This window comes from Mixophyes fleayi, chromosome 6, assembly GCF_038048845.1.
Source record: "Mixophyes fleayi isolate aMixFle1 chromosome 6, aMixFle1.hap1, whole genome shotgun sequence".
Classification (NCBI taxonomy): Eukaryota; Metazoa; Chordata; class Amphibia; order Anura; family Limnodynastidae; genus Mixophyes; species Mixophyes fleayi.
Genome location: NC_134407.1, coordinates 168,730,987 through 168,749,370, shown reverse-complemented (window position 1 = coordinate 168,749,370; position 18,384 = coordinate 168,730,987). Strand labels below are relative to the sequence as shown.

The following is an 18,384-nucleotide window of genomic DNA, read 5'->3' as shown; positions in this document are numbered from 1 at the left end:
AAGGCACATGCAAGTGCTCCTAACCAGCATTAAATAAGAAATGTTCCAATTCTCCTAGTTCCAAACATTAAAAGGAGCAGAAATTTGCACCTCCACAGTTGCCAACATCTTGGCCAGCTCAGCCATGCACCCTGTATAAAGTGGCATTTTCAAGCAAATTGCACATTTTTAAAGCTTTGTTAATGAGCTGTAACTTGTGTAAGTACTTGCAATAAATAATCATTTGGAGTTATTATATGCAGCCAAGTCACCTTCTGGAGCATCAAATCATTACCCTTTTCAATACTCTGTTATCATAGCAAACTTACTGCAAAACATCCAATGATAAAATAGACTGTATTTATTAAACCATAACTTTTCATGACTGTTACTGAATGTACATCTTGTAATAATGTGCATAATATATGTTTATAACATCACAAAGTGTTGTACAAAATCACACTACCCTTAAAGTTACCAGTGGATCCACCAGTGGCTCCAAGTTAAGATGGATTTTCCCACATTTTTTGTAAAAATAAATAATGGGAAAAGTTGACTTTATTTAACCTTAAAGATTCTAACACATTTCATAACAATCTCTATTTAGTATGTTATAGTGAGTGTACTTACAGAGTGAAAGGTTTATCTTGAGTATAATATTAAATATTTTAACTACATTTGTACTTATAGGGTAAGAATTTCCCCTGCATATACAGTATCCCTACATACTCAAGCATGACAATGTGTATACCGTATTTTCTCTCTAGACTTTAATGCCTTACACATCTTATCTTCCATCTCCAGTACCTCATCATGCACTGAAAACTCATCATGTCACAAGCCATGCACATCGCAGCACATGCTAATGATTACATGTTTATTTTGAATGTATTTCATTTTTAAATTATTCTTGCCATCATATGGTTAATATATACCTTACATATAAGGTATCTCGACATACTCAAGCATGACACTGTGTGCATTATATCACCGCTACACTTTAATACTTTTCCCATCTTATCTTCCATTTCCAGGATTTCATCATGCACTGAAGACTCATCATGTGAGAAGTCTTGATATCAGCACATGCTAATGATCAATCGTATCTTCTAGAGAAACTCTGTGGAAGATAGAACTCTTCATTCTCCAGGATCATACATGATGTATTTCTCCAGCTATCCCCTATGCAGCTTTCCTGGAAAGTAATCTGTTATAGCAAATATGTTTTCAAAAATGAACTGAAGTGTTTGTATATATAATTCTATATATTTCTGTGTGTTAAAAATGGTATTTCTAGAGAATAGTTAACATAAAAATGTTGATTAGAGACAGTCTCAGGAACTGTGGTCCTTCTTCCTGTTAAATATAAATATGTAATATCAATTTAAACATTCTATCTACTATATTAATCCAGTAATTTATTGGCTTAAAGTTTGCCATCACCAACATATAATTAATTGCAAAATTGGTTGTTTTTTCTGAAGAAGTAAACCATTAACAGCACTATGTACTATACTGAAGATCTGGTATATTGGTGTGATAAAAAACTTTGCATAACTTGACTAGTATTTTTAAATATACTAATTGGCATATTCTGTCTTGTCACATAATATTGTTACTAAGTTTCATGTCATCTATTGTACTTTCATTAAAGTTTTGTCCTCTTTCATGCAAACTGTTATCTTAGTGAACAAGAAACACTGCATTTTTAATTATCTAGGAATTTAAATGGAAGCATTTTATATACTGCATAGGGAAAGTGAATATAGAAAGTGTATTGAAGGACTGAAACATTTCCAGTTTGTATGCATCTATTTGCTATAAACATACATAAAAACAAACCTTCTGGAACTGGTAAAAAAAACATTGTATCTGTGGCTGAAACGGAGCAGACATCTTACAGAGAGATACTCATGGTAAAACATTTACACATGAGACACAGAGCATATGACTGCATATGACTGCAGAAAATACCATGCCGAAAGCAACGTACATCCATTATATTGGCATAAAGCATCCTGCTGTTATCTTGCAACCTGTTCACCTGATTAAGTGGGAAGTAAGGGGGATCTGGACATATTACAGATGGGCTCTGCTTGTAAAATGTAAAAGAGGTATCTTGGAAGTGTGTGTTAGAGATACTAAGCTCATGTCTGTCTGTCCAGTACTCAGTGTTTGGAAGACAAGCATCATCTGATTTTTCAATGCAGAATCTATTCTAGAGACCTCAATACAATAAAGAAAGCATTCTTGTACTTACTAGTCAAAACACTATGCATACTAGTTACAACTATTCCATTACTTCCCTGTTGTTAAGGCAATTATAAAAGGAAGATCCCCAATTCTCTGGTGGTTTTCCAAGCTCTTAAAGATCTCTGGTGGCTTTATAATGCAGATGCCCTAATATCTGGTGGCTTTACAGTACAAGCCTATGATCTCTGGTGGCTTTATAACTCCTCCAATCCTTGTCGGCTGCATAGTGCAAATGTTTGAAAGGCCAAAATGAATTGCTTACTACTCCTGTTGTCCCCTGCTATCTCTTAGAGTGCTGGAGAAGAAGTTTGGTTGTATTGGTATGCCAATAGACAGTTCCCAACACACTTAATTACAGCCATCCACCAATCAGTGTGCTAGGAGTGGTATATGTTTCATTTCACAGTTGAACCCCACTACCCCTAACTGTCAGAACGACATTCCCTGCAATTTGGGAGAAAATCACCCCTACCAGTGCTGTGTATGTTTACTTCTCCAGGACTAACACCATATAGGTCTGGACTGAATCAATGTAATGTGTGAACAATAAAACTGAGTGGATGAGGCAGGAAAGCAGCTGACTGTATTAATATACCAACTGGTGTATTCATTCAAACTATTGCATGGTGCCAGTCTTAGAGAATTATTATCAGTATTCCTACTCCTAACATTTTATAGAGAACTTTATGTCTGTAAGACTCTAAGGGAGAGATTTACTAAGGGACACTTTCCAACCCACCATACATCGGATGCTGTTTTGACATCTAAAATACAGGATTTATCATCCTGCAAAACCTCATCTGACATGTGGCGGTTTGAAAACCCCTTAACTTCATTTGATTTGTGAAACATTCATTTTAAATTTGTTGTTGTCCTGGTGATGTGCACTGTACCCAGCTTCACAGGCCAGGTGGGTGTCACCCCATCAGATTCAGTTTTTCAAATATATTTAAATAAGTAGAGATAAAAATGTCTCCTCCCTAACATTACCTAACAGTCCATCCTAATCAGCATCTGGCTCCTCTAGAAGAGCTGAGCAAGACAAAAATATCGGCCCACTCACCTAGAGCGTAATGGCCCAATGCTGACTAGCAAAGGGACCCCCTTATGAAATTTTAAAATATGCCCTCATAATGTGCCAGTGTAAGTCAAAATTGGGCAGGGGATAATTATTTATCCCCTGTCCCCAAGGACTGAACAATAGGCTTAGTGAACTGGGGATTTAGAATTAATGCAAAAGTACTTCTATTTATTTATTTATATTTTACATTTCTCTTTTCCTTTTTGATAGATGATATAGCTCAAATAGTATGTGTTTAAAGTTATCTCACCTGTCAAAACCATACATTTTTTTTTTTTAATGTTGCCCAGTGGTTTGCCATGCAGTTTGACAAATATTCACTTAATATATGGGCTGAAAGTTCTCCACTTCATAATTGTGGTTTGAGACCTTGGAGCTTTGATTCATGCAATTTGATGTGCAGTTTTGCCTGTAGTAAATTTCAGGGTTAACAACTAACACATAAATCATTTCTATAGTTTGGTGAAATCATATTTCCCCTAGGACTCATTTACAAACAGAATATTTGCAGGTATGAAGCACATTTAGTTTTCTGTAAATCCACTTATTTGCTCACCTTGTGAATACAACGGGGTTGGATGGCACCATATAAGTAGTGTAAGATAGGATTCCACCGGCCCGGTAGTATGATAGAGAGGCAAAGGTTCCCGAGTAGTGTTGGAATGAAACAAGGGACACAGGGTTAAAACTGCATAAGCTCATGAGTTTATTCTTTTTGCCTGCAGTAGATAAGTAGCAGTAGTGTAGGGAAGTAATACTAAAAATACTTTAATATACAATGTGATTCAACATGTCACAAAATAAATAACAATTTAAGAATCTTGTTTCAACAATATCATCAATATGCAAATATAAATCACTACAATACATAGGTAAATTAATAAATATATCTCACTTTGAGGTTAGACAGTGCTTTAGTGAAATGAGTTTCACTGGATAAATCCTTTGGTAGATAACTGGTTGCTAAAGAGTAAATTAGACAATAACAAGTGATAATGCTTCAGATAATCTGGACAAATAAATCCCAATAGACTTTTAGTGCAATTATACTTATCACACAAAAATCAGTAAAGATGCTTCAAGGATTCATCCAACTTTATCAGGTTAGATGCTTTAGAAGAAATGATTGTAGACTATGGTCACTTTACAATAAAGAGAACCCCTGGGGTAAATTGTAATCCGCAGGTTAAAGCAAAGATTCAACTGGACACAAATAGCTTAATTACTTATAAAGGATGGAATCAGTAATCAACTTGACACATACATGACTCCTGAGCTCTCTGCAGGAAACACTAATTCTGCACAATAAATGATTTCCACCGTAAGGAACACAACCTTTATTTAGTAATCAGTCTGCTGGATAAGCAGTCTCTCCCAGTAACTGCAGAGCTAAACAACTTGGAATTCTCTTCTCAGCAAGCATTTTAGTCAGTTTCACAATAGATTCAAGTTTCTGATGCAATATAGATAAACTCTTGTGATAGATGATTTTTCTGATGAAGTAATGATGTCCCTTGCACTCTGCATCCGCTTGCAAATAAACTTTAAATACAGCAGATTTGGCTTGAATAAACTTTTCCTTCAGACAGCACCGATCAGTGGTTTTAATAACACAGCTTGATGTCTCACTTTAATAACTTGAACATAGCAAAGCAAAATCAACCACACACTTATCTGGCTTTATAAAGTTTTGCTGACATCTGATGGACAGTGGCAAGCTGGGTCTTATCACACCAAAAATACTTCCTTCTGGGGCGGCTTTTAAATCTGGAACTTTAACTGCAAAAATTCCACAGGACAACAGTCCAACAACAACACTTAATGGCTCTTTGTGGGAAAATCCTTCATTACCCCAGGCAGCTGTCACACAGTGCAACTCACAGCAAGCAGCAACAACCCACTAGCTGCCATCAGTAATTTTTTGGCTGATCTCCTTCTTCCCAATAATCTCCTTGTCGTGAACGCCCAGCCTGTCCCAGATACAGAAATCTGAACAGCTGGCTGTGACGGAAGTCGCCAATGAATACACATTTTGTGCCACTATGAAGGAATTGCTATGGCGTCTTTGCGTTCACCAAAACTACTTATTAATGTTTCACACTTAAATCACATATACATGTAGCATGAGCCTCACTTGGCTTCGTAAGTTCAAAAAGAATCACAGAGAAAATGCTAGATTAAATTTATTTAATCCGAAAAATGTTTCCAAGGCTTAATTACAAAACAGTTAATAACAAGACATACAAAATAAGTTGCACAAATAAGTTTCAGAAATAAAAAAAGGTAATAAAACCAGAGTCACTGACTTACTAGATTTAAGACTTGGCATGAGAGAAGTACACTTTGAGAAGGATAGCACATTTCAACCTAGATATTGTAGGTATCCTCTTTAGATGTTCACACTTTTACTAGGTAGGGCAGCTGATTTAATCCTTCACATAGCTCTCACCCCCACCTTTGGAGGTTTGCTCTCATCAATCAGGACAGATTGATTCCCAGAATGACACAGGGCTTTCGATGTGAGCTATCTCTCCCTGAGATTTGTCTGGCATCTCAGAGGGCATGACTCTCATCTCTGCTCGTTCTGCCCGGCTGACCAGGTCCACATCCTCTGTATAGACAAACTCCTCAGAGATGCTTATCTGTCCCTGGGCCTGGCTAAATTCAAAAGACTCTTTGTCAGTTGCACAGGTCACTTAAGTCAGTCAGCAAAGCACACTTTGACAGGTTACATACAATATATACATTGTCATACATGAATATTATGAGAAAATAACAATAATACAAAATTGTGACACTCCTTCTAGTACATTCTGGTGCCAAAATGACAGTTGTCCATTGGCTTTTTGCAGCTTGCTGCAATGACAAACTGTCTCTGCAAGCTTCTAGTGCAGTCTGGGGCTCTAGTGAGCAGCCTTCGGCTGTAGCTCGGAGTTTGTCCGCCCTAAAAGCAAATCAATATGCAATTACCTTCCCAGAGGCCCTTTGGGAGATGTAGTTTTCTGAATAAGTACATGCAGTAATATACCTTTGATTTGCATGGTATTACATGCTTTTTTGTAAGTGCCACTGTGCAATATGGTAACATGCAAATTTCTTCACTTCATTTAATCTTTTTCATTTTTCCCCAAAAAATACTGATAATTCTAGTTCACCTATGTTAATGCCTACAAAGTCTTTTAAGTTTGGAATTAAAGGAAGAAGGATAATGAATCTATCGCTGGCATTCCTGATGAATTAATTATTTGGGAATATTTTAAGAAAATGTTTTCTTATGTGTACAGTGACTACAGAGCAATGGATTTGAGTGTGCTTGGGTGTGAACAAGCACCAAATTCACAGATGAACCCCAATCCCCATAACTGTCATAAGTGCATGTGTCTCATACAGTTTCGGGACCCCACAATTCAGCAGAAACTCTACTAATATTTATTTCTCTAGGACTGACAGCCAAGAGAACTTGAATAATTCAGTGTAATGTATTTAGATGAAATCTAATCAGTACTTCTCTAATGAAATCTCTGATATTGAAGAATCATGTCAGATGAATCTAAACAACTCAAACTATATTATTGGACTGGGGTTGGACCTTATTATCCCTTTGGAGACATTGATTCAATTAAGAAGTTTTTTCCGTGCACAGAGACCTGATCAGTGGTGAGAATCGAACGCAGTGAATACTGTTATAATGTTCTGATATTGTTGCTCAGACAATTCATTAAAAAAAACACTAATTCATATCACTACAAAGGTTTGCAGTACATCAACTGTGTCCCAAAGAAAGATAGTGACATTGGTTTTTTGAGAAATATACAATAAAAACTCTCCTAATTCTGGATCAAATACTGTATATATTTAGACATTCCTGGTGAATAACTAGCATTTAACATCATAGAAAACGATAAAATAAAGATAAAAATCTTACTAATAAAAAATTTACTTTTTATGCTTTGTTATTTTACTTTTTTGATCTATGAGATTTTATGTGTATATTATTTGAGTTATAAATTATGAATTTAATTGTAAGCATAAATATAGATTTTACTTGCATTTGTTATTATAAGTAATAATAGAAAATGATAGTGTAAGCAATATAAGAAACCACTCAGTATGCAGATGATTAGCAATAGATGGAGGGGCTGCCACAAGGTCCCTTGATTTCATGTTGCTCACTTTATGGAGGCAGAACATGGGTGGAAACAATGCATCCTAGCAAAAGGTCAATATGATGCCACACTCCAAAAACATACTGGTAGGTTAATTGGATGCTATCAAATTGACCTTAATCTGTCTGTCTGTGTGTGTGTCTATGTTAGGGAATTTAGACTGTATGCTCCAATGGGGCAGGGACTGATGTCAGTGAGTTCTCTATACAGCACTGCAGAATTACTGGCGCTATATAAATAAATGATGATGATGATGATGTTCCTAGTAAAGGAAGTGTACTGGCAGGGGTAAGGTATTATTGATCCCACAATGCAAGTTTAATCACTAAAGGTGGGTTTTTATGAAATGTTAAAACACTTGAAATAGATCAGGCTTATACTAATGGGTAAGAATTTAGACTAAATAGTGTTACAGGGTGGATGCAAAGCTTAAAAGTAAACATAAAGAAACAAACACAACAGGACAATAAATAGATATAATGGATTTGGTAATATGTTATGTATAGACAGATATGTAGGGCCATTCAATAAATGTACATACCAAAAACACACTATGGGACTCATATAGAGTTGGACACGTTTGTGCCCGAACGTAAGCAGGAAAAGTCACATGCGTGAAAGAGCACATTTACGTGCATATGTTCAGTTGGACGTATCTCAAGATGTGTCCAGATGTATTAACATAAGTACCAGGTGTACGTCAGGAGAAAAACAAACAGTAAGTTTATACCCCACTAAAATGTAGAGAATATATAGGGATAGCGTAGAGATGTGGCTTGATATTGTTATTAGTAAATGCTAAGTTGCATTATCCTATTTGGACACAATATAATATAATGAAGTGCCATATAAACAAGAGAAAATGGTATTTGACATAATAATGATGATGACAATCAGCATCACTCAGCTATCTACTTTTGATTGACTGATTGCAGATTGACTCCTTCTAGCTGAGTACTTAATTCATTAGTGTGGCTGTTATACTATACAAGTTAACCCGTGCATGATACTCATGCATTCTAGTCAAATCAAGCTACTTAAGGTCTTAAAAAGGTTCTTGTCATGCGTTTGGGCCTAGCCCAGGCCTCCTCAGGGGAAAAGCGTTACTTCCCGACGCAAGCGGCCTTTTTAATGTGTGTTCATGAGGTAAAATTACCTCACGAAAATGAGTTTGACCCCTCAACTCGTAAATTTAGCCTTTACTACCCCTCCCACGGGGGGAAGGGGGGATGATGGAAGTTAAATGACTTGACTATTCTAATTTTTTTGTCAAATAATGTCAGTATACCAAATTTCAGGTCAATTGGATGAGCCCTTTCTGAGAAAATAGTTTTTTTCCACACGCACACACACTAACGCGCGCCTCTACATATGTGTGTTCATGAGGTAAAATTACCTCACGAAAATGAGTTTGAGCCCTACCAAATTTCAGCCCTTTTTGAATTTTTTTTCCCACACACACTAAGAATTTAGTAGGTCAGTGTATAACTCCGCCCAGCAGGTGGCGCTGCAACTTGGTTTTTTTTTTCCACACACAGACAGACAGACGCCACTAACCATTTATATATTAGATTAAATCACAGCGATCTATCTGCACTACTTAATATACATCTCCATTTGGAATGAGGCTGAAATAATGGTGCAAATACGCACTGATGATGATGATGATGGCGGTGATCGGCAGCTACCTCTGATTAAATAATAATAGTTTGTTGTGGTGTAGGTGTTTTGCAGGAATGGGTTAAGTATATGTGTATATTTCTTTGTGTATCCAGTAGGAGAGGCATTTAGTTATTATCATTTAGACACAGTCAGCATATTCAAATCTTATTATACTATGATATAATATTGCTTTTGTTAAATTGTGTAGTGTCAATCACTGATCTAATTATTCATAATGTTTATATTGTTTTTAAACTGCCTAATTTTCCAGTTTTCCAGTATTCTAATAAAAAAATATAACAAACATAACGTGAATCTGACAGTGTTTAATACACAATACATTATTAATTCACAATTAAATCATAATTACTGAAGGAAACTTCAGTGGATTATTATAATAAGTGCTAAATTAGAAGGGGAATTATATATAATAAAGGCTATAGTTAGGTGGGTCCATGCTTTCCACATTCTATCTCAGTAGTTTCATTATAACCAACATTTGGGAGAGAGACAATGGGCTAGATTTACTAAGCTGCGGGTTTGAAAAAAGTGGGGATGTTGCCTATAGCAACCAATCAGATTCTAGTTATCATTTATTTAGTACCTTCTACAAAATGACAGCTAGAATCTGATTGGTTGCCATAGGCAACATCCCCACTTTCTCAAACCCGCAGCTTAGTAAATCTAGCCCAATGTGTATTTTAATGAACTAAAATGCTTTGCTGGTTGGTTATGCACGAAAAATAATTGAGGTGGGCATTCAAGTTTTATAATTACTAAAGTTAAGAACCTACACTTTACCCTTTTAAATAATATAAAAAAAAACAGGTTTAGGGATTTTTGTGTTCATTAACATTGTAAATACCAATACTATGGAAACTTAAAGTCTAAGCATAACCAACTGGCAAAAAATCTAACTACTCTTTATCCAAACTGGATACACAATTCTACCAAACTCTTTAGTTATATTATACTTCCTACAGGCCTCTCAGAGCACAGTGTATCTGGAAGTTCCTATTCTGGCCTTGGAAACTCTCTTTCAATATGGTCTGCATACAGCTCCACTCATCACTGTGTCTTAGTCAAGAAAGTCAAGTCCATCAACATTTAGTCATCATAACATGATATTATGACATCAGCATCTTGAACAATTTTTTGTGTGCATGGATGCATCTATTAATTTGACTTCCAAGGTTATATTGTCAGGGTGGAGTGAGTACAATTTTCTAACGCGGCAAGCAGCAATAAATTAATTATGTTTAAGCACCTGTAAAACCATCTGATGCTTTAAAAGAAACTCACAAAATATTTAATGCAAAATGCTAAAAAAAAGCATATAAACTACAGATACACAACAAGCCAAACACATGTGAACACCAGCAATAGCAATTAATTTTCTGCAACACTCCCAGTATTCCCTATATAAAGAACAGAATAGACGGAGGACACAAATTGAAGAACACTCAGAAGCTGGATACAGTTTTAAGTTTTATCTTCTGTAAATCCTGATATTTAGTCATCATGAGCCACAGCCGTCATTCTTCCACTGGATCACAACATTCGAGCTGTCAAGTCAGTGCTCATTTACCTAGGATCTCAAGTCATGGTGTCCATTTTGGAGGATCCAACAAGATCCATCATGGAGGGTCCCAAAAGATCCATCATGGAGGTTCCCATATTACTCACCATGGAGGATCCAAAAAAGTACACTATGGAGGTTCCCATATATCTCACCATAAAGGGTTCAACATGTCACACCATGGAGTTTCCCATAAACTCCATCATGGAAGCCATTACAGAGCCCCAAGTGTACATGGGGGGTCAGGAGGCAAAAGAATCTCCATCTCCAATCATGCTTCCTGTGATCATACAAGCACTCATGGTGGTCATCATAGTCATAGAAGTAGTTTTAGCAGTCATGGTCTTTTCAATGTCAATGAGAAGGAAACCATGCAGCATTTGAATCATCGCTTGTCATCCTACTTAGATAAGGTTCGCTCTCTAGAGCAAGAAAATTCCCAACTGGAGAGGAATATCCGTGAGTGGTATGAGAGAAATCAGCCAAGTGCATTCCCTGATTTCAGTGGCTACTTCAGAACTATTCAGGAGCTTCAAAGCCAGGTAAAAGGATTGGATCAAATGATCTACATGGTCTACAAAAGAAATATATTGACTAATATATGTAATATACTGTATGTCGTTATTGTGAACTGTTTAACTGTTGTCTATATTCCACAGATTTCTGCAACCACTATGGAAAATGCCCGGCTTGAACTACAGATAGAAAATGCACGCCTGGCTGCAGATGACTTCAGAAACAAGTAGGTGTTTAACATCATGATGTCCCCAACAGAAGCCTATGAAAAAAGCATTCATATTTCACATCAAAAGTGGAATTCATATTAAATGTTATTTTGGTATTCTGCTTTACTATAAGGTATGATATGGAACGCCAACTAACTAACAGCGTTGAGACTGATGTGAATGGCTTGCGTATACTCCTGGAAGAACTGAATCGGGAAAGATGTGACCTAGAGATTCAGGTTCAAAATCTTCAGCAAGAACTGCAGGAAATGAAGAGGAACCATGACGAGGTAAATTTGTTATAATATTTGTTAAATTACAAACAAAACGTGTTTTACTGCCTGAAGTCTCTCTGAAACATAAAAAGCAAAAACAAAAGAGGAAAAATTAAACTACAACTCTCAAGTTTTTGTGTAGAGGTCTAGAGCGGTATTGAAATATTATTCCTTGATATTTATACAATTTTAACATTCCGTGCTGTCTTTTGCACACCCAAATAAATTTACACCATCATAAACACCCATCAAATGTTAAATTGTATTCTCATATGTACATGGCCATTAAAAGGATACCATGAAAAAAAAATGAACCTCTCACCGCCCAACTATTCCAGCATGTTAAAAATGCTCACTTGTATGATCTCACACTCAACCAACAACTGAATAGAATGCCTTTATCTACAAAAAATTATATCTTATGACTGCAGGAGCCAGCGTGTTTCATTTCCTCATGAATTAAAGAGGCTCCAATCATTGGAACACTGTGACTGTACTAGTTACGTGTAGGGGAGTATTTTACTCACATAACAATTTTCATTAAAGGTCTATTTTTACAATATATAAACCATTGCAGACAATTTGACATTATTATAATAAAACTGAAGTACATAGAGCCCTAATGCTCTATGTGTTTTTGGAGCAGAGTTGCATTAAATATACTACAGTTTTGCTCCAAATCAGAGAAAAGCTGATCTCCACCATGTTACAAGTGATGGCAGATTTCAGCGCATGAAGGAGGGGAGTGGTGAGACAGACAACACGTTAAGGATTAATATCATTACTGTGCATGCACAACCTATCTCTAACCACTTCTCCCACTGATGGCCGAGCAAAGCAGCTCTACAGAGTGGAGTATTTAGAAAAGAGCGAGAATGCTCTGTTTTTTTCTCTATAATTGTTTTAATACATAGAGCCCAAAATGTGCTGGGGAATGTAACTGAAAGCCGTAGACAAGGAAAATAAAAGAAGACAAGGGAATTTATAACACTCTGATACATTTTATGGTAAAGGTTCATATTTTTCCACATGCTGGATTCAGTTGGCTCCATTTGCAGTATTCTGCTTTGGATTCTGATTTCCTTACAACATCTTTTGAAATTTATACTCCTAATTTTTCAATTTAGAATGTTGACCAACCAACTGATGTGGTCTGATTTTATAAACAGGATTAGAATAAGAGATAGTCACAAAAGCAAGTTTATATTTATTACCACTTGTGATATTAAATAATTACTGAAATCAAAAATACTTTATTTTTCATTTTTAAATATATAATTAATTGTAAAACTGTGTGATAGTTCTTCTTTAATCTTCAACTACTGCCCATATGTCAATTGTAACTTCAATTGTAGCAGTATAATTAGAGCACTTTTACAATTTCTTAATTCTCAGGAAGTAAACTCTCTGCGAGCTCAGCTGGGCGCCAGAATCAGTGTAGAAGTAGATGCTGCTCCATCTGTAGATCTGAATAGAACATTGGCTGAGATCCGAGAGCAGTATGAGGGCATGATGGAGAGGAACCTACGAGAGGTGGAGACAATGTTCCGCCAAAGGGTAAGTTGTTTACTCTATGAGTGATACTGAATTAGCTTATTACATTTTCTTCAGATATAGCCTATGACATTTACATGTTTATGTATGCAAGACATAATGTAGCAGAAACCAATTAATGTATCCTATCCAATAAATGCTGTTACTTAGTTCTGGGCAAACAATTAAGCAATGTTAGGAGACTCAGAATAAATTTACATAGCTACAGCTCTCATTGAAATATTTCCAGAAATGTGCTATTCACTACAAAAAGTTATGTGCTAGTTGTCAAAACACTTATTCTCAGGGTTAGTACATTAGATTATTTCCACAGTTATACATATTTATCACTAAGGATCAACAATACAATCGGAATTATATTTAAGATAGGAAGTGACATACAGCTGTGTATTGGCACCAAACTGTAGTAAACACAAAAATAATATGAAGAAGAAAGAGAAAGTTCCACAAAACATACTGTGTACCACTAGTGTGCTACTTGATTTGCATAGTGTGGTTAGTAAATTTTCCACTTCTACATGAATATCTCAACATTTAGACATAAATATATAGAAAAATAAAGTAGATAAGAAAATATTGTGACATTGTGTCACAAAAGCAGTTAAGTCATACAACAGCCACTAGAAGAACAATAATATGTGAAGAGCTCTAATATCACATACTAGTTTGTAGCAGTTTATTTATACTATATACTGTTTTTAGAAGATTTAGAGCATTTCTGTAAATGCAGAAGCCATATTATTGTTTATTGCTCTGTATTATGGCACATACAGGTTGTGGAAGGAGCATAGCTTCCAACATTTAGAATCTCAAAAGCGGGACAAAATAGCCCACCCCTGCCCTGTCCAATCTCTGCACAGACAGACCCAGTCCTCACCCACATATGTCCCAATTTGTTCAAAACCCCACCAACTGTCCCATTACACCACTCCCATTTTGTGGTTAGACGTAAGCACCACAACAAATCACCCAAGCGAGAACCAATTTTTGTCTCATACAAATGAATCTGCTTTCCTGTCTCCAAATCACTAGTCATGTTTTCCATCCATGTAGAGTGAAGAACTGAATCGCGAGGTCGCATCTGGCTCTGAGCAACTGCAGTCTGTGCAAACCGAAGTCATTGATCTGAGACGCAGCATCCAAACATTGGAGATTGAGCTACAGAACCAGATGAGCATGGCAAGTCTTAATTCTAGCAGTCAATTATATCTATAATCATGAGATGCACAAGTGAAAATATGAATATTCTGCATATACTGTCATATATACTTTGTTAACACACAGGCTAGGACATTGTTGGCTAACTTGTGACACTCCAGGTGTTGTAAAGCTACAAGCCCTGGGACTTGTACTTTCACAACACCTGGAATGTTACAGGTTAGCCAACACTGGGCTAGGACTACAAAGAAAAAGAATGAATCATTCAAATCATTTTTTTTTTTTATCTTGTGTTTTTAGGATGAATATTCTGAAAATAATGTAATTTATAAAGTTAAATAATTACAGCACAATACTTTGGTAACACACAGGCTAGGATTACAAAGAAAAAGGATGAATTATTCAAATTAAATATTTTTTTTTATCTTGTGTTTTTATTCAGTCACATTTTTTTTCAATAATATTTGTTTTATATTGATCTAGAAATCTGCTCTGGAGGGTACTTTAGCAGAGACAGAAGCTACATTTGGGTCTCAATTGGCCCAATTACAAAGTTTAATCAACAACGTGGAGTCTCAGCTAACACAGATCCGATCTGATCTAGAACGTCAAAACCATGAGTACAAAATCCTCATGGACCAGAAGACCCACCTGGAGATGGAGATCGCCACTTACAAACGCCTTCTGGATGGTCATGATATACAGTATGTATTTAAGTAGAAAATCAGGAAATAAAATTTTTGAATATAAATAAAAATATGAATCTTTTTCTCAGTTTCCTCTAAGTAGACAGTGCTCATTCTATAAAGAAATTTATATCAGTAGTAGATTAAAAATATGCATAATAATAATTTCAATTACAGTAATTCAGAAAAATATTATTATTTGTTTATAAATGTCCTATTTCTGAAATGTTTATCTTACATTCAATTTATTATACACTTTTTTTTACTTTTTCAGGACATCCGGAGAGCATTTTTCAGTAGCCAAAGGTAAATAGAGCAAATTTGAAAAATATAGTGACCCAGACTCATTTACTAACACACTAGCCTTCTCTAGATTATTTTACTAATTTTGCAAAAATGCAGCTATTTGTGCAACAAGCACATTAAGAAGTGGCACACCCCTTCCTGGAATTGTCCTCATGAAAATGCTCTGTTTGACCATTTGCAGGACTATGGGTTCTGGTGGGAATATGTACAGAATGCTGTTATTTCATAGTCCATTCTAGTAACTCCTCAGTACCACCCTATTGGTACATTTCAAAGTTTACATTTTTCATCTAAAAGTCTGATTATTCAAGATCTTTGATGCTTTAAACAAGTCATGAGTGTAAGCGTACATCTAGACCATCTCCATTTCAGGTTTCACATTAAAGAATTTTTGCCACTAGAAAAAATAAATCTCTCTGACTACCGATTAACTTGGAATTATTTACTGTTGAAGTTAATTTAAAGACCTTAAACCCCAACCCAAACCTAATCTATTCATGTTGATGCAATACAATGAATATTAATACAGCTAAACAGAATTAAATAAGAAATGCTCCAATTCATCCAGCTACTAACATTAAAAAGGAGCAACATTCGACACCTCTGCAGTTGCTGTCAACTTTACCAGCTAAGCCTTGAGTAAACTCAATGACCGCATTTTAGTGAAAATAGATGCATTTCATAACAAATTGGCATTTGCTCTGCAGGACCACTTTTCCAGATTTTTTTTTATTGAGGCTTAGTACATGTTAATGCCTAAATTAAATAAACAAAATCATTTATATCTGACCAACATACAGCCCAGGCACCTTCAAGAGTCTCAAATTAGCAAACATTTTGCAGACTCTATTGTCATAATATAACCACTACCAGTTACCAGGTGATACTCCAGTGACCCCAAACTTAGATGGACTCTCCCCTATTTCTTTATGAAATAAATCATGGGAAAAACTGAATTTTTAATCTTAAAAAACAAAATATCCCACAATCTTATCTTTTTAGTATATTATAATAAATGTGCTTAGAGAATAATATGTTTATTTTGAATATATTTTCTTTTTGAATTATTCTTGCTATCATATGGTTAATATATACGCTACAGATAGAGTATTTCAACATACTCATGCATGACACTGTGTGCCATATATAACACCACTAGACTTTAATACCTTTCATATCTTGTCTTCCATTTGCAGGATCTCATCATGCACTGAAAACTCATCATGTGAGAAGTCATGTTTATCACAGCACATGCTAATGATTAATTGTATGTTCAGGAGAAACTATGTGGAAGACAGAACTCTCCATTCTCCAGAATGACCACTGATGTATTTCTCCAGCTATCCCTTATACAGTCTTCCTGCAAAACTTGTAATTGACATGGGACATGATTGAGATACACTGAACACCATACTCAGTAGACAACGTTAACATTACTTGTAGTTTGCACTAGTCAGTAGTAAATATTTGTTTAAATCTTAACTGAGGAGGTTTTTTAAATTCTGGAGATATATGTATTTCTAGAGTTTATAAATATGTTGGATTACAGATTAACTAGATTCTTAGGAACTGCAGTATTTGTTCACTTGCAAAGTGCATGGCAGATCCAACATCAATGTGAAAAATGTATTTTATCCACCAGTTTAATAACTGCAATGGATTGAAATTTGTTGTCATCAGCATCAGCATACAATATACTGTGCAATTGAGTTGCTTTTCTATTATTATGAATCGTATGAACAGCACTGCATACTCATCATAGAATTTACCTAGAGGTCCATCTATAGAGAATATATATATATAGAGAGAATATGACATACTATTTAGATGCACAAACTGTTATTACTCAGTTTAGCACACAGTATGATGTTATTGCTGAATATATAGGGGCTGTTTCATTAAGAAACGTTAAGTGAAAAATTGAGCAAGTAGTCTCCTGGACAAAACCATGTTACAATGCAAGGGGTGCAATTAGTTTTCTAATTTGCACATAAGATTAATAGTCTGTTTTTTCATGTAGCACACAAATATTAACTTTAAATGTCAGTGTACAAATATCAAGTACTTGTGTGAAACATGAAAAAAAGACAGTATTGAACTTATGTGCAATATTGAAAACTAATTTGCACCTCTTGCATTGTAACATGGTTTTGTCCAGGACACTACTTACTCAATTTTTTACTTAACTTTCATTAAGGAATCACACCCATTATGTCTTATGCTAGTGTTATTTGACACATTTTAATATTACGGTAATATCATGTAATCTACTGAAGTGTTTGTAAGTGAATTTGGTTCATGTTCTTCCTCATGTCATCTATTTTATTTTCATTAAAGTCTTGTCCTCTTTCATGCAAATGGTTATCATGTGGAATTAATAGCAAAGAAACAGTGTATTTATCAAGGAATTTGAAAAAAATGAGCATTTTATATCCTGTATAGGGAGAGGGGTTTTAGCTTTGGGCAATGGGAATACTTGTTAGTGTATAGTATGTCTAAATGTCTGGAATCTGAGTAGGACATGCACCTTGAAGTGTCTAGATGTGTTGTAAAAATGGCGAAGACAACTCAACACTTATTCTTGGTAAAAGGAAAATATCCTTGAGTAGTGAGTCAGTGCACACAGAGACTACGCCTTGTAAAGCAAGAGTCAAGAGTATATATATATATATATATATATATATATATATATATATATATATATATATATATGCAGCAAGGTGGTGGCTAAGTGGTTAGCACTTCTGCCTTACAGCACTGGGGTCATAAGCTTCGATTCCCGACCAGGGCCTTATCTGTGAGGAGTTTGTATGTTTTCCCTGTGTTTGCATGGGTCTTCTCTGGGTGCTCTGGTTTACTCCCACACTCCAAAAACATACTGGTATGTTAATTGGCGGCTAAAAAATTGACCCTAGTCAGTGTGTGTGTGTTAGAGAATTTAGACTGTAAGCCCCAATGGG

General features: G+C 35.5%; 1 protein-coding gene across 1 annotated transcript; it reads left to right on the top strand.

Annotated features, from left to right (window-relative positions):
• The first annotated feature begins 11,091 nt into the window (after positions 1-11,091).
• On the top strand, positions 11,092-16,744 carry LOC142095378 (keratin, type I cytoskeletal 14-like). Its single transcript, XM_075178329.1, has 7 exons — positions 11,092-11,262; positions 11,380-11,462; positions 11,579-11,735; positions 13,116-13,277; positions 14,328-14,453; positions 14,916-15,136; positions 16,621-16,744. The coding sequence occupies exons 1-7, from the start codon at positions 11,092-11,094 to the stop codon at positions 16,742-16,744; spliced, it is 1,044 nt and encodes a 347-aa protein (XP_075034430.1).
• Positions 16,745-18,384: the final 1,640 nt, after the last annotated feature.

Bases quoted from the DNA above. Each gene is read 5' to 3' on its own strand.
- LOC142095378 (XM_075178329.1), top strand. From the start codon at position 11,092: ATGCAGCATTTGAATCATCGCTTGTCATCCTACTTAGATAAGGTTCGC. The intron at 13,278-14,327 runs GTAAGTTGTTTA...CCATCCATGTAG, and splicing joins AGACAATGTTCCGCCAAAGG to AGTGAAGAACTGAATCGCGA. The intron at 15,137-16,620 runs GTATGTATTTAA...TTCCATTTGCAG, and splicing joins CTGGATGGTCATGATATACA to GATCTCATCATGCACTGAAA.